The sequence below is a fragment of the Neoarius graeffei genome, chromosome 19, assembly GCF_027579695.1.
Source record: "Neoarius graeffei isolate fNeoGra1 chromosome 19, fNeoGra1.pri, whole genome shotgun sequence".
NCBI lineage: Eukaryota > Metazoa > Chordata > Actinopteri > Siluriformes > Ariidae > Neoarius > Neoarius graeffei.
The window spans coordinates 10,280,918-10,302,544 of NC_083587.1; the positions used below are offsets into that span (position 1 = coordinate 10,280,918).

Below are 21,627 nucleotides of genomic sequence, written 5' to 3' on the forward strand. Positions count from 1 at the left end.
TCTAGTGTTACATAAAGAGAACAGGTGAAATATCATGTAAACCAACCATAAACACATGAAGAGACCTAGTTTTACAATTTATATTTAAAACATTACGATCTACACAATGTACATAAGTATAAAATTTAAAATCTTAAATATCTTGGAAGCCATAGCCAATCAGCTGATTAACTGTCACTTCTAATTCAACACACCAAATTTCATAACAGCCAACTTCATCTCTGAAGCAGACAACTTCTGAAAAATTGTTGAACAATGTAACATGAACAATAAAGTTCAAAGTACAGGTCATTTTCAGTCAAAACTGTAATAACCATATTTAATTTGACAACTTTAAATCATGCAATGTCTCTGAGTTAGTGCACCTGAAGGTCTTAAATGTAACTAAACAAGCAAACATCTTTCCACACTATGAGCAGTGATATGGCTTCTCTCTTGTGTGAATGCGCTGGTGTGTTTAGAAATTACTCTACTGAGTAAAACTCTTCCCCCACTATGAGCAATGATACGGCTTCTCTCTTGTGTGAATGTGCTGGTGTGTTTGGAGAGTACTCTGACGAGTAAAACTCTTCCCACACTGTGAACAGTGATACGGCTTCTCTCCTGTGTGAATGCGCTGGTGTATTTGGAGATGACTCTGATGAGTAAAACTCTTCCTACACTGTGAGCAGTGAAACGGCTTCTCTCCTCTGTGAATGCGCTGGTGTTGCTGGAGATGACTCTGACGAGTAAAACTCTTCCCACACTGTGAGCAGTGATACGGCTTCTCTCCTGTGTGAATGCGCTGGTGTCGTTGGAGATGACTCTGACGAGTAAAACTCTTCCCACACTGTGAGCAGTGAAACGGCTTCTCTCCTGTGTGAATGCGCTTGTGTCGTTGGAGATGACTCTGACGAGTAAAACTCTTCCCACACTGTGAGCAGTGAAACGGCTTCTCTCCTGTGTGAATGCGCTGGTGTCGTTGGAGAGCACTCTGCTGAGTAAAACTCTTCCCACACTGTGAGCAGTTATACGGCTTCTCTCCTGTGTGAATGCGCTGGTGTATTTGGAGATGACTCCCTTCAGTAAAACTCTTCCCACACTGTGAGCAGCGATACGGCTTCTCTCCTGTGTGAATGCGCTGGTGTCGTTGGAGATCACTCTGTTCAGTAAAACTCTTCCCACACTGTGAGCAGTGATACGGCTTCTCTCCTGTGTGAATGCGCTGGTGTATTTGGAGACGACTCTGATGAGTAAAACTCTTCCCACACTGTGAGCAGTTATATGGCTTCTCTCCTGTGTGAATGCGCTGGTGTATTTGGAGATGACTCCCTTCAGTAAAACTCTTCCCACACTGTGAGCAGTGATACGGCTTCTCTCCTGTGTGAATGCGCTGGTGTCGTTGGAGATGACTCCATTCAGTAAAACTCTTCCCACACTGTGAGCAGGGATACGGCTTCTCTCCTGTGTGAATGCGCTGGTGTCGCTGGAGATGACTCCATTCAGTAAAACTCTTCCCACACTGTGAGCAGTTATACGGCTTCTCTCCTGTGTGAATGCGCTGGTGTCGTTGGAGATCACTCTGTTCAGTAAAACTCTTCCCACACTGTGAGCAGTGATACGGCTTCTCTCCTGTGTGAATGCGCTGGTGTATTTGGAGACGACTCTGACGAGTAAAACTCTTCCCACACTGTGAGCAGTTATACGGCTTCTCTCCTGTGTGAATGCGCTGGTGTCGTTGGAGATCACTCTGACGAGTAAAACTCTTCCCACACTGTGAGCAGTGATACGGCTTCTCTCCTGTGTGAATACGCTGTTGTGTTTTGAGAGCACTCTGGTAAGTAAAATTCCTACCACGCTGTGAGCAGTGATGTGGATCTCCTCCTGTGTGAATGCGCTGGTGTGTCTTGAGTGCATTCTGATAACTAAAACTCTTTCCACAATCTGAGCTGTGGTGAATTTCCTTCTGCATATCATTATGGGAAGTATCAGAATGGATAATATCAGTTGATGTTGGTTGACGACTGGAGCATTTGGAGGGGATCTGAAGCTTATATTTAATCTCTCCTGATTCTCGCAGTCTCACGTACTCTTTATAGTGGCATCTCTGGATATGCTTGTCGAGGTAAATTTGAGATGCATCGGAACGAGGGCATGTGGAGCAAGACAAGTCTTGCAGCAGAGTGTTCTTTACTTCTGGAGAAATGAAAGGACAAAAATAACAGAAATTGAACATGAAATGCAACAAGATTATAAAATATAACAACACTAACCCAATGTAAGGAGTGCTTTTACTGAAACTTAATCAAGATTCTCCATGAATTAAGACTGAGACAAAAACAAAAGGTTGCGGACCAAGATGTAGCACCCTCTAGCTTGGAATACTGGGAGATTCAATAAGGTCCTGGAACAGCAGCTATGCACAGCATTGGCCATAGCCTCATGGGTCTGAGCGACCAAAGGGGAGCTGTTGGACATCATGTCAAGTCTAGGTAATGGCCTAGCCTTATTTACATCTCATCCAGGATTGAGAAGGAAACTCAGCCCTCACATTCAAGGTTCTGAAAGATCCAAAAATGGGCCTTATCAAACTGGACATGGATAGATTTATTTGCAAATAGTTTCTAGTAACATTTAACGAAGCAAATATGTATTTTCTATATGGATTTTTTTATATGGATTAGGTTGTCAAGTTTAAAACACTTATTAATTTCAATTACATACTGTTAGGTTTTATTATTATGTAGGTTTATAAATAATTGTAATTCTTGACCAAGAAGGCAGTAATTTATTTGTGACAAAATTAAGGATTAATTTCTGTTCAGTTAAAATGACCTTATGTCTCGGCTGGACATTGCTTGGGAACATTTTGCTTATTTTGATATGAAATGTGTATTTTTGATCAGAGATGTGTCTGAACGGCGCCAAGGTCTGCAATGATGCCACACACACCCACAGCTGCATATCCAACGTGTATTTGGGATTAAAAGTTAAATTTAAAGCCATGATTCATGTTAGTTTTATAGTTTATAGTTTTGTATTAGTCTTATTGCTGCACAAAGTGTTAAGACTGTATATGGGAGAGCTTTTTAAGATCCTTTATTATTTTGGACTACTGCATATACTATGGCAGTGATTTAGATTTAATTGTTAGATCTAAGATGCATTCAATGATTTAAGTTAGTTTTATAGTTTTAAGTTCGTTTTATAATTACAGAATATAATTTAGGATTGTTAAGACTTTATGATTCTAATGTTAAGACTTTATGAGTTTAATCCTGAATCCTGTTTGACCTTCCTGATGTAGCACTTCTTTGTTTATGTTTCGTATGACTGTCTTTGTTTGTTCTTATTTTTTGTTTACTTTCTTATAACATATCTTTGTTGAAAAATTCCATCACCATCTTAAGTACATATTGCCATATGTTATATCTGACCTGAAGGGGTGTACGTAAGCAATGACCTTTAAAATCTGTCTGTACCTTGCTATCATGTCATATCATCAGAAATGTCATTATGTTATGATTTACACACACTGATGGAGATTATTTGACCTGCCCCAAGATCAAGCTGCTCACTTGCACGCAAGTCAAACACACACATACATCTGAACATTCCATCAGAACAGTGATATAATTAAAATGTGACTTGCTCACACACACACACACACACACACACACACACACACACACACACACACACAGATATCAAAATGATGTCACTCACTCACACCACCCCAAAGAGACACACACACACACACATCAAACAGTGATGTCATTTACACACAGATAACACTCGTATATAATAACCCTCTGTATTCTTGTCTAATGGGGGAACTTGCAAATAAAGATGTGAACTACATGGAGTTCCTGTCTTTTTTTGCGACTAACCCCCCAGACGTCTGCGTGGCACGAGGGCGGGGGTCCCGAGAAGTAAATTGACCGTTTTCGACTGGGTGAACCCTAACACACACAAATTTCATGAAATTAAGTTTTGTGGGATTTTGTGAAGCCCCATGATTCATATTAATGTAATTGATGAAATCAAGCCAACATCCATAAATTAAGACATATAACAAAAGTCATTTAATTTAAATGTAGGCTTATTTTAAAAAAAAAGAAAAAAAAAGACACACTGCATCGGTTCAGATGGCATTCAAGTAGGTCTGCAGCAGTAGGAATTTCCTTACTGCAGTATTTGAAGAATGCCATGGTGTGGTTTGTAGTAATAAAGCAGCCAAACCTCCATGTGTTTAATTGTTCATTAATTCAATCGGACGTGATTTGTTCCTTAATATGTTGAAGTTCTTCAGCTGCAAGAGTTTAAAGTGCATATCCTGGACCAATTTCATTTTTTTTAAAAAAATATTAAAGTATGTCCCTTTACACACCTATCCAGAAGGGTAATTTTACACAAGGCCATCTGTCGACAGCAGGAGAAAAAAAAAAGCCTCATCTCATCTCATCTCATCTCATCTGCTTATCCAGGGCTGGGTCGCGGAGGCAGCAGTCTGAGCACGGAAGCCCAAACTTCCCTTTCCTCAGACACCTCGGCCAGCTCCTCGGGAAGAACACCGAGGCGTTCCCAGGCCAGCCGAGAGACATAGTCCCTCCAGCGTGTCCTGGGTCTTCCCCGGGGCCTCCTCCCGGGAGAACACCTCCCCAGGGAGGCGTCCAGGAGGCATCCGAAAGAGATGCCCGAGCCACCTCAGCCGATTCCTCTCGATGTGGAGGAGCAGCGGCTCTACTCCGAGCTCCTCCCGAGTGACCGTGCTTCTCACGCTCTCTCTAAGGGAGCACCCAGCCACCCTGCAAAGGAAACTCATTTTGGCCGCTTGTATCCGCGATCTTTCGGTCATTACCCAAAGCTCGTGACCATAGGTGAGAGTTGGAACGTAGATCGACCGGTAAATCGAGAGCTTCGCCTTTTGGCTCAGCTCCTTCTTCACCACAATGGACCAGTAAAGCGACCACATCACTGCGGAGGCTGCACCGATCCACCTGTCGATCTCACGCTCCATCCTTCCCTCACTCGTGAACAAGATCCTGAGATACTTAAACTCCTCCACTTGAGGCAGGACTTCTCCACCAACCCGGAGAGAGCAAGCCACCCTTTTGTGGTCGAGAACCATGGCCTCGGACTTGGAAGTGCTGATTCTCATCCCAGCCACTTCACACTTGACTGCAAACCGCCCCAGTGCATGCTGAAGGTCCTGGTTTGAAGAAGCCAACAGGACATTATCCGCAAAAAGCAGAGATGAAATCTTGTGGTTCCCAAACAGGATTCCTTCCGGCCCCTGGCTGCGCCTAGAAATTCTGTCCATAAAAATTATGAACAGAACTGGTGACAAAGGGCAGCCCTGCCGGAGTCCAACATGCACTGGGAACAGGTCTGACTTACTGCCGGCAATGCGAACCAGACTCCTGCTCCGTTCATATACGGACCGGACAGCCCTTAGAAAAGAGCCCTAAACCATAGGTGACCATAGGTGAGAACCAGAGAACCACAGAACCACTCCCGAAGCACCCCCCACAGAATACCATGAGGGACACGGTTGAATGCCTTCTCCAGATCCACAAAGCACATGTGGACTGGTTGGGTAAACTCCCATGAACCCCCGAGCACCCTATGAAGGGTATAGAGCTAGTCCAGTGTTCTGCGACCAGGACAAAAACCGCACTGTTCCTCCTGGATCAGAGGTTCGACTATTGGCTGAATTCCCCTCTCCAGTACCCTGGAGTAAACCTTCCCGGGGAGGCTGAGAAGTGTGATTCCCCTATAATTTGAGCACACTCTCCAGCAGAGGTGGAAAAACTGGATTGACAAAGTAAAAGTCCTGCTTAGGTTTTCCTTCTGCCTGTGCTCTCAACACAGGTGATTTCACCAATTAGCTCATCAACCTGGCTTAGTGGATGTGGTAATTAGGATCAGCTGGTTCATTGAATTGGCTGGAGCAAAAATGTGGCAGGGTTTTTACTTTCTGCACCCGGGTTTTTCCACCTCTGCTCTCCAGTCCCCTTTCTTAAAAAGAGGGACCGCCACCACCCCAGTCTGCCACTCCAGAGGCACTATCCCCGACCGCCACGTGATGTTGCAGAGGCGTGTCAGCCAAGACAGCCCCACAACATCCAGACACTTGAGATACTCAGGGCGGATCTCATCCACCCCCGGTGCCTTGCCAGCAAGGAGCTTGCAAACCACCTCAGTGACTTCGGCTTGGGTAATGGACGAGTCCACCTCTGAGCCATCAGCCTCCACTTCCTCAATGGAAGACATGATGGTGGGATTGAGGAGATCCTCAAAGTATTCCTTCCACCGCCCGACAATGTCCCCAGCCGAGGTCAACAGCCCCCCACCCGCACTGTAAACAGTGTTGGCAGAGTACTGCTTCCCCCTCCTGAGGCGCTGGACAGTTTGCCAGAATTTCTTCAACGGCCGACCGATAGTCCTCCTCCATGGCCTCACCGAAGTCCTCCCAGTTCTGAGCTTTTGCCTCCGCAACTGCCCGAGCTGTGGCACGCCTGGCCTGCCGATACCCATCAGCTACCTCAGGAGTCCCAGAGGCCAACATGGCATGATAGGACTCCTTCTTCAGCTTGACGTCATCCCTTACTTCCGGTGTCCACCACCGGGTTCGAGGATTGCCACCACGACAGGCACCGGAGACCTTACGGCCACAACTCCAAACAGCCACTTCTACAATGGAGGTAGAGAACACGGTCCACTCAGACTCAATGTCCCCCGCCTCCCTCGGAAGCTGGGAGAAGCTCTCCCGGAGGTGGGAGTTAAAGACCTCCCCAACAGAGTGCTCGGCCAGACGTTCCCAGCAGACCCTCACCATACATTTGGGCCTGACAGGTCTGTCTGGCTTCCTCCTCCACCAGCGAATCCAACTCACCACCAGGTGGTGATCAGTTGACAGCTCAGCCCCTCTCTTTACCCGAGTGTCCAAGACATAGGGCCGGAGATCAGATGAAACGACAACAAAGTTGATCATCGACCTCCGACCTAAGGTGTCCTCATGCTCGGACATGGTGTTCGTTATGGACAAACCGTGACTAGCACAGAAGTCCAATAACAAAAACACCACTCGGGTTCAGATCGGGGAGGCCGTTCCTCCCAATCACACTCCTCCAGGTGTCACTGCTGTTGCCCACGTGAGCGTTGAAGTCCCCCAGTAGAACAATGGAGTCCCCAGTCTGAGCACCTCTCAGTACCTCTCCCAGGGACTCTGAGAAGGCCGGATACTCTATAATGCTATTCGGCCCGTAGGCACAAACAGCAAGAGCCCTCTCCCCGACCCGAAGGCGCAGAGAGGTGACTCTCTCGTTCACTGGGGTAAACTCCAACACATGGCGGCTGAGCTGGGGAGCTATAAGCAAGCCCACACCAGCCCGCTGCCACTCACCATGGGCGACTCCAGCCCCTCTCGAGGAGCTGGGTTCTGGAGCCCAAGTTGTGCGTGGAGGTGAGCCCGACTATCTCTAGCCGGTACCTCTCAACCTCCCGCACAAGCTCAGGCTCTTTCCCCCCCAGCAAAATGACATTCCATGTCCCAACAGCTAGCCGCTGGGTTCGGGGATCAGGTCGTCGAGGCCCCTGCCTTCGACTGCCGCCCAATCCACACTGCACCGGCCCCCTATGGTTACCTCTGTGGGTGGTGAACCTACAGGAGGTCGGGCCCACATCACCGCTTTGGGCTGAGCCCGACCGGGCCCTGTGGGCAAAGGCCCGGCCACGAAGTGCTCGCATACAAGCCCCAACCCCGGGCCTGGCTCCAGGGTGGGGCCCCGGCTGTGCCATACTGAGTGACATCACAGTCCTTGATCTATTATTATCCATAAGGGTTTTGGTGAACTGCTCTTGGTCTGGCCTGTCACCGAGGACCTGTATGCCTTGGGAGACCCTAACGGGGCATAATGCCCCCGACAACATAGCTCCGAGGATATTTCAAGCACACAAACCCCTCCACCGCAATAAGGTGGCAGTTCTAGGAGGGGAAAAAATAAAATGCGTCTGGAAAATTCCCAAGGGAGTCTGGAGCCAGATTCGTGACATTACCTGCAGAAGCGCTAGCAGGCTGCGAGAGCTTGCACGGTTTCAGTGCAGAGTCTGTGTGAGTGTGTGCGCCTCACACAATGCGCTCCCATTTCTCTCTCATTGTCCAGTCTTTTGGAAAATGATGAGTACTAATCCCATCATGATTGGTGTTGCTACACCTTCCTACGATACATCTGTTAACCATTTGAATAATTACGTGATAACGTTGAAGAAATTTGCAGAAAACCACCAGGTCGTTTTCTCAAACAAACCAGCGCTGACGTAGGATTCAGAGGGAGGCGTCCTGCACACGACGTCACGAAAATCAATGTTTGGCAGGAAATCCAAATAGCAAGTTTTTTCCAGAGGCGGACCAATTCACCTCAAATGGCTTGATTTCAACTGAATTTTTCTGGTATTGCGCAAGGTAAAAAAATTGCACAAAATGCAAAATGTTACAGATATTTGACCAAAGTTTAATATAAAATTCCTATTTTACATTGAACTTTGGTCAAATCAATTGGTCAAGATCAATTACATTGATCTTGCTCCTGAATTTACCTGTGATATGCACTTTAAGGAGCTAAAATTTAACATAATTAAAAAGATAAGTTCTCCATGGTATGACTCTTGTGGAATTATTGAATTCCATAAAAATACTAAAATTGTTATTGCTTGTTAAAATGCTTGATAATATAACCATCACATATGCTCCTGAAATAAAGCAAATGTGTTGCAATTGATTTGTATAATGGTTGATGGGTTTGACTGACATCTGCATTATCCAATTAACAACTTCGCTTGGTTCAGACACACTGCATGTGTATTCTCAACAAACTTCTTTCTAGCCAGCTGGTTATATTGCACTGAAGGTATTATAATGCCGCCCAGTGTTTCTGTAATATGGGGAGGTCTGACATTATCCTATATTATGTGTTTACTGTGACAGGGCATTCCCCACTGATTTCTCCCCAATTTTCTCCCTAATTTAGCCATGGCCAATTCCCACCCATCAGACTCCTCTCCAGCATCACATAACAGCTACCAACCAGGGAGGGCCACCAAGACAAGAAACACCAGTTGACCACGTTTTACTCATACAATGTCAGGGGGCTGCAAAGCACACTCGGACGAAAGCCCAATCCACTTACTTCCTATTAAATGTGCTCTCACACACCCATGACTGGCCAGTGTAACTGACAGGGCAGAGAAGAGAGAGCATGCCATCTCTCCCTCCCAGAGAGCCCAGACAATTTTGCTCTCTTGAGCTCCCAACCACAGATGATTGTGGAGTCATCAGGATTTGAAAGTGGCAATATCTGGACGATGGGGAGGATGACGGGGACAACACTTTTCTGCTGTGCCACTCGGGATCCACAGGGCATGCATTTTACGCTACTTCTGGTTAAACTGGGCATGATGAATAAAACTACAACAATATCTTGTGGTTTACTATATACAGTGGTGCTTGAAAGTTTGTGAACCCTTTAGAATTTTCTATATTTCTGCATAAATATGACCTAAAACATCATCAGATTTTCACACAAGTCCTAAAAGTAGATAAAGAGAACCCAGTTAAACAAATGAGACAACAATATTATACTTGGTCATTTATTTATTGAGGAAAGTGATCCACTATTACATATCTGTGAGTGGAAAAAGTATGTGAACCTCTAGGATTAGCAGTTAATTTGAAGGTGAAATTCGAGTCAGGTGTTTTCAATCAATGGGATGACAATCAGGTGTGAGTGGGCACCCTGTTTTATTTAAAAAACAGGGATCTATTAAAGTCTGATCTTCAAAACACGTTTGTGGAAGTGTATCATGGCATGAACAAAGGAGATTTCTGAGGACCTCAGAAAAAGCATTGTTGATGCTCATCAGGCTGGAAAATGTTACAAAACCATCTCTAAAGAGTTCGAACTCCACCAATCCACAGTCAGACAGACTGTGTACAAGTAGAGGAAATTCAAGACCATTGTTGCCCTCCCCAGGAGTGGTCGACCAACAAAGATCACTCCAAGAGCAAGGCGTGTAATAGTCGGCGAGGTCACAAAGGACCCCAGAGTAACTTCTAAGCAACTGAAGGCCTCTCTCACATCAGCTAATGTTACTGTTCATGAGTCCACCATCAGGAGAACACTGAACAACAATGGTGTGCATGGTAGGGCTGCAAGGAGAAAGCTACTGCTCTCCAAAAAGAACATTGCTGCTGGTCTGCAGTTTGCTAAAGATCATGTGGACAAGCCAGAAAGCTACTGGAAAAATGTTTTGTGGATGGATGAGACCAAAATAGAACTTTTTGGTTTAAATGAGAAGCGTTATGTTTGGAGAAAGGAAAGCACTGCATTCCAGCATAAGAACCTTATCCCATCTGTGAAACATGGTGGTGGTACGATCATGGTTTGGGCCTGTTTTGATGCATCTGGACCAGGACAGCTTGCCATCATTGATGGAACTATGAATTCTGAATTATACCAGTGGATTCTAAAGGAAAATTTCAGGACATCTGTCCATGAACTGAATCTCAAGAGAAGGTCGGTCATGCAGCAAGACGACGACCCTAAGCACACAAGTCGTTCTACCAAAGAATGGTTAAAGAAGAATAAAGTTAATGTTTCGGAATGGCCAAGTCAAAGTCCTGACCTTAATCCAATGGAAATGTTGTGGAAGGACCTGAAGCGAGCAGTTTGTGTGAGGAAACCTACCAATATCCCAGAGTTGAAGCTGTTCTGTATGGAGGAATGGGCTAAAATTCCTCCAAGCCGGTGTGCAGGACCGATCAACAGTTACCGGAAATGTTTAGTTGCAGTTATTGCTGCACAAGGGGGTCACACCAGATACTGAAAGCAAAGATTCACATACTTTTGCCACTCACATATATGTAATATTGGATCATTTGCCTCAATAAATAAATGACCAAGTATAATATTTTTGTCTCATTTGTTTAACTGGGTTCTCTTTATCTACTTTTAGGACTTGTGTGAAAATTTGATGATGTTTTAGGTCATATTTATGCAGAAATATAGAAAATTCTAAAGGGTTCACAAACTTTCAAGCACCACTGTAGTCAGTTTCGCAATAGCAAGATATGCAGTGGGCGGACTTCACGTGTCTCAAAGAAGCTGATAGACTTCACCCTCTCTGGTTGGTCACGGTCATATGATCGAGAAGACCTACCTGGTTGGTGGAACAGGCCAAAATGAGTTTTCTGGGGAATGCTCTAGTTATTGCAGACGGCATTGTACAACAGCTTTCATCCCAGAAACACTGGTAGGCTCAGAAACACGTCACAAAATGATGCAGAAAATAACCTCTATAACCTCTTAGACAAAAGTAACACCTTGCTGTCTGGTTGGTCCTGTAGGTGCAGGACTGAGTTCTTTGGTGTACTCCTCTTCATACCACACCAAGAGCTCCTGTCCTGGGTTAATGGATCGACAGCAACGATACAGAATTCTCCCTTGATACTCAAATGCCACAAGATTCTGTTCTTCTTCATTATGGGCACAATTCACATACCTAAAAGAGTGAGGCAACGTTTCAGAAAAAGGTAAAAATCAGATCAGGGTTACAGACTTGGAGAAAGCATGGCGGAGATATCAATGACATGAAGATAAAGTTCTTCCAACAAATGAGGAGCTGTAAAATCAAATCACTAAAACGACCCAACAGCTAGTGTACTGCTCACCTCATCCAATTCACATGCGCGTCTCTTTTGGCATCGATGTATTCTTCACACTGCATGCTCCTGTATACCTGTAGAAAAATACCACATTTATTTTTTTTTTTTTAACACAAAATCAAAATATGGCTTTAAATGGGGTTTACAGAAACAAGAACAATGGCTCATGCCAATATTATTAAGCCTCATGAAAGCTGAATTAAAGGTTTTTGACTGGATTGTAAGATTCACAAAACAGCTGACAAGCTCCGAGATGAATTTAGTAACTATAGGAAAATGCAGGCAAGGCTTTATCAGAATTTAGGCAAAGGAAAGGTCTCTCATAAAAGGCTTTACTTCTGACATGGCAAAGCTGTGCTGTGAATCAGACCTCTCTGATAAATATCTGTCCCTTGTGTTTTGGTCTCTAAACAGACAGCTACAAAAACACAACTTTAAAAGTCAGTTCTGTTCCTAAATGGGTTTTATATAAAATATTTTTCATCTGTACAAGTAATATTTATTTGGGCACCAATGTTGTTTTAGTTCAGTGTAGCAGTGTTCATCTTTAATTTAAATTATTTTAAGTTTAGTCTTGTGTCCTGAAAATAGTAGTTATATTTTAGTCTTTTTTTTTTTGGTCAAGATTTCATCAATGGAACTCAATTTTAATTTTAGTCTAATTCTATCAATGTTTTAATCATAATTTCCTCAGACAGTTGCATGGTACTTGTAAAACATGCCCTGCAGTTTTAAAAGGGCCTGTTGCAGCATGAGCCGGATTCCCCCCTCCCAGCATATGGCTGGTTTTGTCACTATGCAGAAGTTATAAGTTATGGATATGTGCTTGATCTATCGACTTCCTATTACGCACTTCCTGTTTCCTGAGTTGTTCGCGCCGAGTCTTTTTTCCCGCGAGTGCCGGCGTTAATTACTAATCCTTTTTTAACTTTTTTTCTATAAATAAATTTCCAGTATCGTCTTCATTTTTATCATACTGTCGCTTTCATTTTTGTACTTTTCACTTTCGCTTTCCTTTTTCCGTTTTTTTTTCCGGTTTTTTCTCTTTCTTTTTTCGGAAGAACCCCGAGACCGGAAGCTTTCTTTTTTTCTCCTCCACAAGCGGAGGCCATCTGATCTGCTTTAATATCAACAGATCTTCATTTAAGGTACGTGAATCTTTTCATCATGGCACACCTTCAGCCTGTTCAGTGTGCTGAGTGCAGGATGTTTAGTCATTCTTCCTCCGTCACTAGCGATAGCTCTATTAGCTTTACTTGTGATAAGTGCAGATTAGTTAGCTCTCTGACGGAGAAGATTTCAGTGCTAGAAGCGCGTGTCCAGGCTTTAGAGCAGGTTAGTGAGCGTCAGAACAGTGTAGTTTCTGTTAGGGAAAGTCTGGACGCCCTAGGTGGAGTTAGCAATCCCCCAACTCCGGCATTAGAGCCCTTACAGCGGGGCGAATGGGTGACGGCTCGGCGGCATAAGCGTAGAGCCAAAGCTACCGCTGAGGCTCGCCCACGGGAGCACCACTCCTCTCCGCGTCACGTGCCGAACAGGTTTGCTCTCCTTAGTGATGCACCCACTGAGAAACCTGAAAGAGCTCTGGTTATAGGGGACTCTATCATACGGCACATGAAATTAGCTCAGCCTTTAGGGGCACCAGCAGCTTTAGTCAGGTGTATACCGGGAGCCAGGGCGCCGGACATAGCAGGTAATCTTAGGGTCCTAGGCAAGCATAGGTTCTCAAAGATAGTTATCCATGCAGGAGCTAATGATATACGCCTTCGTCAGTCTGAGGTTACTAAGAGTAACTTTGTAGAGGTGTTTAAATTAGCGAAGGCGATGTCCGATGCTGTAGTATGCTCTGGCCCCATCCCAATGCGGCGTGGCGATGTAGCTTACAGCAGGTTATGGTCGCTGAACTGCTGGCTGTCCAGGTGGTGCTCTGAAAACAGTGTGGGCTTTATAGATAATTGGGCTAATTTTGAGGGCACTGCTGGCCTGTTAGGGCGGGACGGTATCCATCCCACTCGGGAAGGTGCTGCTCTCATTTCCTGCAGCATAGGTCATAGTCTCAGAACAGGCCTAGTTAATTTCTGACAATCCAGAGCCAAGGCCAGGGAGCAGACGAACAGGCTAAACCGACTGTCTGCTAGCTGCACAGAGTCGTCACTCAGGGCCCACTACATCGAGACTGTGTCTGTTCCCCGAGCTCAACAAAAAGGTAGAAATTTTCAGAGAGTTTGTTCCAGTAACCTAATCAATATAAAATTAGATCAGACTGACTGTACAGCTGCTGCCAGCACCTTTGATCTAAAGGTGGGGCTATTAAATCTCTTACATCTAAAGCGCTAATGGTTAATGAACTCATTACTGATCAGGAGTTTAATGTACTGTGTTTAACAGAAACATGGATTAAGCCAAATGAATATATAGCATTAAATGAAGCGAGTCCTCCTGGATACAGTTATATACACCAGCCTCGTCTAACTGGCAGAGGAGGAGGCGTCGCGGTTATTTATAACGATTATCTAGGTGTAACACACAAACCTGGTTATAAATTTAATACATTTGAAGTTCTTCATACTCATATAATGTATGTAGCCTCAAAAAATAAGTCTACCCAGTTAATTCCATTGCTTATTATTTACAGGCCCCCGGGGCCATATTCTGAGTTTCTTTCTGAATTTGCAGATTTTCTCTCAGATTTGGTTATTTCCTTAGACAAAGCTTTAGTTGTCGGAGATTTTAATATTCACTTTGATAACCCAGAAGACCCTTTAAAAACAGCGTTTGTGTCCATCTTAGATTCAGTCGGGATTAAGCAGAATGTCATAGGACCGACCCATAATGGTGGTCACACCCTTGATCTAATACTAACATTCAGATTAAACGTAGACAATATAGTCATACTTCCACAGTCTGAAGTTATCTCAGATCATTGTCTCATCTCATTCAAAATATGTCTGAGTAATAATATATGCACCTCACCACGCTACTGTATTAAACGTACTTTCACGTCAACTACTGCACAGAGCTTTATAAATGATCTCCCAGAGCTGTCAACTTTGATTGGGTCACTGTCAGCCCCTGCAGAACTCGATCAGGCAACTGAATGCTTAGAGTCAACATTCCGCCATACTTTAGATAATGTAGCTCCTCTAAAAAGGAAAATGGTCAGAGACAAAAAATTAGCACCCTGGTATAATGATGACACTCGCACATTAAAACAGACCACTCGAAAATTGGAACGTAAATGGCGTCAAACAAAATTGGTAGTGTTCAAATTGGCGTGGAAGGAGAGCTTCCTGAAGTATAAAAAAGCTCTTAGTGCTGCGAGATCAACATATCTCTCCTCCCTAATAGAAGATAACAAAAATAATCCTAGATTCCTATTTAATACTGTAGCAAAATTAACCAGGAATAAGTCCACTATCAACACATGCACACCTGCAGTATGTAGTAGCAACGACTTCATGAATTTTTTTAATGACAAAATTGAGAATATCCGACAAAAAATTCAAACTACTAATTTAAGGTTAGACAATGAAAGTGACCTTGTAGTTAACAATATAACTGTATCAGATCATCAGTTAGAATGTTTTACTCCCCTAAAAGAAACTGAATTACTCTCATTAATCTCTACATCAAAAGCCTCAACTTGCGTACTAGATCCCTTACCGACACATCTATTCAAATAGATAATGCCTGGAGTAATTGAACCGCTTCTAAAAATAATAAATTCTTCTCTTATGATTGGCTATGTACCCAAATCCTTTAAACTAGCAGTTATCAAACCCCTGATTAAAAAACCTGACCTTGATCCCTGTCAGCTGTCCAATTATCGGCCAATATCAAACCTCCCCTTTATCTCCAAGATCCTTGAAAAAGCTGTGGCACAGCAGTTATGCTCATATTTACATAGGAATAACATCCATGAAATGTATCAGTCAGGATTTAGACCTCATCATAGCACAGAGACAGCACTGGTTAAAGTAGTAAACGACCTACTGTTGGCGTCTGATCAGGGCTGTGTCTCGCTACTTGTGTTGCTTGACCTTAGTGCAGCATTTGATACCATTGATCATTCCATTCTTCTGGATAGACTAGAAAATGTTGTGGGAGTTAAGGGAATGGCCCTCTCCTGGCTCAGGTCTTATCTAACTGATCGTTATCAGTATGTCGATATAAATGGTGATATTTCTAGACGTACCGAGGTAAAGTTTGGTGTTCCACAAGGTTCTGTCTTGGGTCCACTGCTTTTTTCTCTATATATGTTACCTCTGGGCGATATTATTCGTAAACATTGTATTAGTTTCCACTGTTATGCTGATGACACACAGTTGTATGTCTCTGCAAAACCTGATGAGAGACACCAGCTTAATAGAATTGAGGAATGTGTTAAGGACATTAGACACTGGATGCTCGTTAATTTCCTTCTGCTTAACTCTGACAAGACTGAAGTACTTGTGCTAGGACCACATACAGCTAGAAGTAAGTTTTCTGATTACACAGTAACTCTGGATGGCCTTTCTGTTTCTTCACGTGCAGCAGTAAAAGACCTCGGAGTGATTATTGACCCCAGTCTTTCATTCGAAACTCACATTGATAACATCACCCGGATAGCTTTCTTTCATCTCAGAAATATTGCAAAGATAAGAAATTTAATGTCATTGCATGATGCAGAAAAACTAGTTCATGCTTTCGTTACCTCCAGGTTGGATTATTGTAATGCCTTACTGTCTGGATGTTCCAATAAGTGCATAAACAAGCTCCAGTTAGTTCAAAATGCCGCAGCAAGAGTCCTTACTAGAACTAGAAAATATGACCACATCACGCCTGTCTTATCCACACTGCATTGGCTCCCAATCAAATTTCGTATTGATTATAAAATACTACTATTGACCTTTAAAGCACTAAATGGTCTCGCACCACAGTACCTGAGTGAACTTCTGCTCCTCTATGACCCGCCACGCCTACTTAGATCAAAAGGTGCAGGCTATCTGCTGGTACCTCGTATATTGAAGGCTACATCAGGGGGCAGAGCCTTTTCTTACAAAGCCCCACTGTTATGGAACAGCCTTCCAAGTAATGTTCGGGAATCAGACAGTCTCAGCATTTAAGTCTAGGCTGAAAACATATCTGTTTAGTCAAGCCTTTTGTTAATGGTGTTTATGAGGTAAAGGAGTAGATCTGGAGGGTCCTCAGACATAGAGTGTTTTGGTAAACTGGGATGTATGGATGCTGTCAGTCCCCACTCGCTTGCTCACTCGAGTTTGTTGACGGTGCAGTGGCTGGCTGCTTTATGTCCCGGGGCTCCCTCATGCCTGTGTTACCTTCTGGCTCTCTCCTTTTAGTTATGCTGTCATAGTTAGTTGCCGGAGTCCCTGCTTGTACTCGGTGCAATATGTATACTGTTCCTACTTATTCAGGTGACATTGGGCATACCTAACCACCTGTGTTTTCTTTCTCTCCCCCCCCAAATCTGTCCCTCTGAGTTACATGGAGTCAACAGGAAATCTTTTGGTGGAGACGGTGGGGACCTCGACTGGCTATCGTAGCCTGCAGGGAATCGGCCGTCAGACATTCTGTCGCATGTCCCAGACCCGGTGAAATGTAACTGAATTGTCTTGGCCAGGCCTAAGAGTCCCATCTGCATCTCATCATTGCTGAGGAGTGTGCTCCCATCACCCAATCAAGCATCCAGCCAGAGCAGGTCATGATATATTTTTTACCATATTAACATGCCATTGTGCGTCATGCCTGATGTAAAGACTCTCGTCTCTGCGAGCCTACCACACAGATTTAATACTTGTCATTTTTAGGGCATACCTAACAACATGTTTTCTTTCTCTCTCTCTCTCTCTCCCCCCCCCATCTGTCCCTCTGAGTTACATGTTGATCCTGGGATTGAGATGCTGGCCTCTTCTGCCCCTCGGACCTGCTTGATCCATCCTGGTGCCCTGTGTCTGGTCGGAGTTTTATCGCCCCACTCCTGTGAAGGACGGCCCCATGAGGACAGTTGAGGGTTATACCTGTTAAAACTGTTAATATTATAGTCAGGCTGTCTGTTGTTGCCCAAATGAGGATGGGTTCCCTTTTGAGTCTGGTTCCTCTCGAGGTTTCTTCCTCATGTCGTCTGAGGGAGTTTTTCCTTGCCACCGTCGCCACAGGCTTGCTCATTGGGGATAGATTAGGGATAAAATTAGCTCATGTTTTAAGTCGTTCAAATTCTGTAAAGCTGCTTTGCGACAATGTTTATTGTTAAAAGCGCTGTACAAATAAACTTGATTTGATTTGATTTATAGTACTCAGCATAAATGAGTACACCCCCTTTGAAAAGTAACATTTTAAACAATCTCAATGAACACAAACAATTTCCAAAATGTTGACAAGACAAAGTTTAATATAACATCTGTTTAACTTATAACGTGAAAGTAAGGTTAATAATATAACTTGGATTACACATTATTTTCAGTTTTACTCAAATTATGGTGGTGCAAAAATGAGTACACCCCACAACAAAAACTACTACATCTAGTACTTTGTATGGCCTCCATGATTTTTAATGACAGCACCAAGTCTTCTAGGTATGGAATGAACAAGTTGGCGATATTTTGCAACATCAGTCTTTTTCCATTCTTCAACAATGACCTCTTTTAGTGACTGGATGCTGGACGGACAGTGATGCTCAACTTGTCTCTTCAGAATTCCCCAAAGAAAATAATTTCTTTACACCACAAAGGTGAAGGCTACAAGATGATCAGCAAAGCTTTACTTATCAGTCAGAATACTGTCGCAAAAGTGGTACAAAAATTTAAGAAAGATGGAACTGCAACCATCTCACAGAGACGTCCAGGTCATCCACGCAAGTTAACACCTCGACATGAGCATCTTCTGATGAGAAGGGTTGAAGAAAATCGGCATGCAAGTTCACTGCAGTTATCTAAAGTAGAAGAAAGCCAAACTGGGGTGACCATTTCCGGTGACACAATACGGTGTACACTGCAGCGGAATCATGCATGGATGCCGTCCACGAAAGAAGCCTCTCCTAAAGCCCAGGCACAAAAAAGCCCGCCTAGAGTTTGCCAGGGCCCATGCTGACAAAGATGAAGACTAATGGGACTCTATACTCTGGAGTGAGGAGACCAAGATAAATGTTTTTGGAACTGATGGCTTCAAAACGGTATGGCGTTGCAAAGGTGAGGAATACAAAGAAAAATGCATGGTGTCTACAGTGAAACATGGTGGTGGCAGTGTCCTTATGTGGGGCTGCATGAGTGCTGCTGGTGTTGGGGAGCTGCATTTCATTGATGGCATCATGAATTCACAGATGTATTGCTCTATACTGAAAGAGAAGATGCTACCATCACTCCGTACCCTTGGTCATTGTGCACTTTTCCAACATGATCCTAAACACACATTTAAGGCCACTGTTGGATTTCTGAAGAAGAACAGGGTGAAAGTAATTCAGTGGCCAAGTATGTCTCCTGATCTGAACCCAATCGAACACCTATGGGGAATTCTGAAGAGACAAGTTGAGCATCACTCTCCATCCAGCATCCAGTCATTAAAAGAGGTCATTGTTGAAGAATGGAAAAAGATTGATGTTGCAAAATGTCGCCAACTTGTTCATTCCATGCCTAGAAGACTTGGTGCTGTCATTAAAAATCATGGAGGCCATATACAAAGTACTAGATGTACTAGTTTTTGTTGTGGGGTGTACTCATTTTTGCACCACCCTAATTTGAAGTAAAACTGAAAAATGTGTAATCTAAGTTATATTATTAACCTTACTTTCATGTTATAAGTTAAACAGATGTTATATTAAACTTTGTCTTGTCAACATTTTGGAAATTGTGTTCATTGAGATATTGTTTAAAATGTTACTTTTCAAAGGGGGTGTACTCATTTACGCTGAGCACTGTATGTGGAGTTAGCCACGACTGTAATGGTGATGAGCGCTATTTTCATATGAAGACGTTACTTTCTTCAGACCAATGCCGTGTGTGCGTCCTGACTCATATACCCGTTAGAATCCAGGAGCATTATGAAAGCCATGCGAGCAGGGAAGTGAGCGAGTCTAGCAAACCGGATTCACTCCCGCTTCCCAACTACGGTCAGGAACGTGAAAAAGAGGGAAGGCAACATACTGGAATGGATTTTGCTAAGGATATTTCCCCTAGCTGTAAAAATTCCCTTGAGAAGTAAGCTAGGATGACTGTCTGAACAGAACCAGCTATCTTGTGTCACGTTTATTCGTCAGGGCATAATGAACAGAGATTTTGTTTTGCCATGCTTTTACCGGCCCTCTCTGTGGGCCTGTCATTTCAGGTTCACATGACAGCATACATGTTCTCACTGGTCAATCACAACCAAGTTAGCTAATGCACATTAACATTCTACACTAATGCAAAAGCAGTGTGCAGCAGTGAAACAAAAGCCATGGAAAGGTCAAAAATTAAAGGAGGGGCCAAAAAAACAAACAAACCAGGCATTAGAGGCATAGGCTTCTAAATGTTTAAAAAAAGAAAATCTACATACTGTTTGGGCATCAGCACCCTGAATTGGCCTGAAATGCCATTTTTAAGGACCAGAATGAAAAGCTTAAAATGGACATTAAAACATAACTATAGACTAGGCTGTTGCCTCTCGTGGTTACCAGAGGACTAGCCCCCCTGTAACCCTAGCTGTATAGGTGAGAGTATAGGTCTAGTTCCTATCTAGAGTGTTTATACTGCTTATATTGTTTATGAGTGTTTAGTCTATGGCTACGTTTACACTAGACCGTATCTGTCTCGTTTTCTTCGCGGATGCACTGTCCGTTTACATTAAACCGCCTGGAAACGCCTGGAAACGGGAATCCGCCAGTGTCCACGTATTCAATCCAGATCGTGTCAGCTCCGGTGCTGTGTAAACATTCAAAATACGCGGATACGCTGTGCTGAGCTCTAGCTGGCATCTCATTGGACAACGTCACTGTGACATCCACCTTCCTGATTCGCTGGCATTGGTCATGTGACGCGACTGCTGAAAAACGGCGCGGACTTCCGCCTTGTATCACCTTTCATTAAAGAGTACAAAAGTATGAAAATACTGCAAATACTGATGCAAATACTGCCCATTGTGTAGTTATGATTGTCTTTAGGCTTGCCATCCTTCCACTTGCAAGTAGTAAGTGATATGCGCTGGGATCTCACACACAGCGGCTCAGTCCCGAATCGTGGCTTGTGCACTTCACTCGCGCGCTGTGTGAGCTGCGCAGGGCCGGAGTGTGCACCCTCCAGAGGGCACTCGCTGTTCAGGGCGGAGTGATTTGGAGTGCAGGATGCCTGCGGAGCCGAGCGTATCCGCGTATTGGCGTTGTTGTGTGCATGGCTAACGGTTTTAGTGTAAACGCGAATCGTTTTAAGAATGTTAATCTGATGATCCGCTGATTCGACGTAATGTAAACGTAGCCTATGTCTAGAGTGTGTTTTATATTGTTTGCTTTTTCAATTATTCTATTTTATTTATTGCATTGCCTATTTGCACCGTGGGTCAGAGAGGACTGAAATTTCATCTGTGCTGTATGTCGAGCATGTATAGCATATTTGACAAAGTTGACTTGAGAGGCCGAGGGCTATGGAAACGAAGGTCAGCGCCGCCCAATGTGCCTGACTGCATGGAGCGGGAAGGACTTTAGAGATGGGCTAGGCTGCATGTTCATTTAAAACTGCAGTAACTTGCCCAACCATAACTGACTATCATATGTACCAGAGATTTCCAAGCTTGTTGGGGCTGAAGCACATCAAAGGTCAAATCAGAATTTCAAGGCACACCAAATTAAAAGTTGGCTATCGATTATGAAGAATGTCACACACATTATGATGGGCTAGAAGGTCATTTGCAAAATTTGACCCAGATGGCACTACAGCAGATTGTCAATTATTAAAACAGAT

The 21,627-nt window shown here is 43.8% G+C and overlaps 1 protein-coding gene across 1 annotated transcript in view; it reads right to left on the bottom strand.

Moving 5' to 3' along the window:
• LOC132867695 (zinc finger protein 345-like) overlaps positions 1–21,627 on the bottom strand; it is a 47,250-nt gene continuing 25,623 nt past the window's right edge. The window contains exons 3-5 of the mRNA XM_060900705.1: positions 11,711–11,778; positions 11,363–11,541; positions 1–2,175 (exon numbers count right to left, since the gene is read on the bottom strand). Coding sequence (XP_060756688.1) covers positions 494–2,175; positions 11,363–11,541; positions 11,711–11,778 — 1,929 coding nt within the window. The 3' untranslated portion in view covers positions 1–493. The remainder of the gene's footprint in view (positions 2,176–11,362; positions 11,542–11,710; positions 11,779–21,627) is intronic.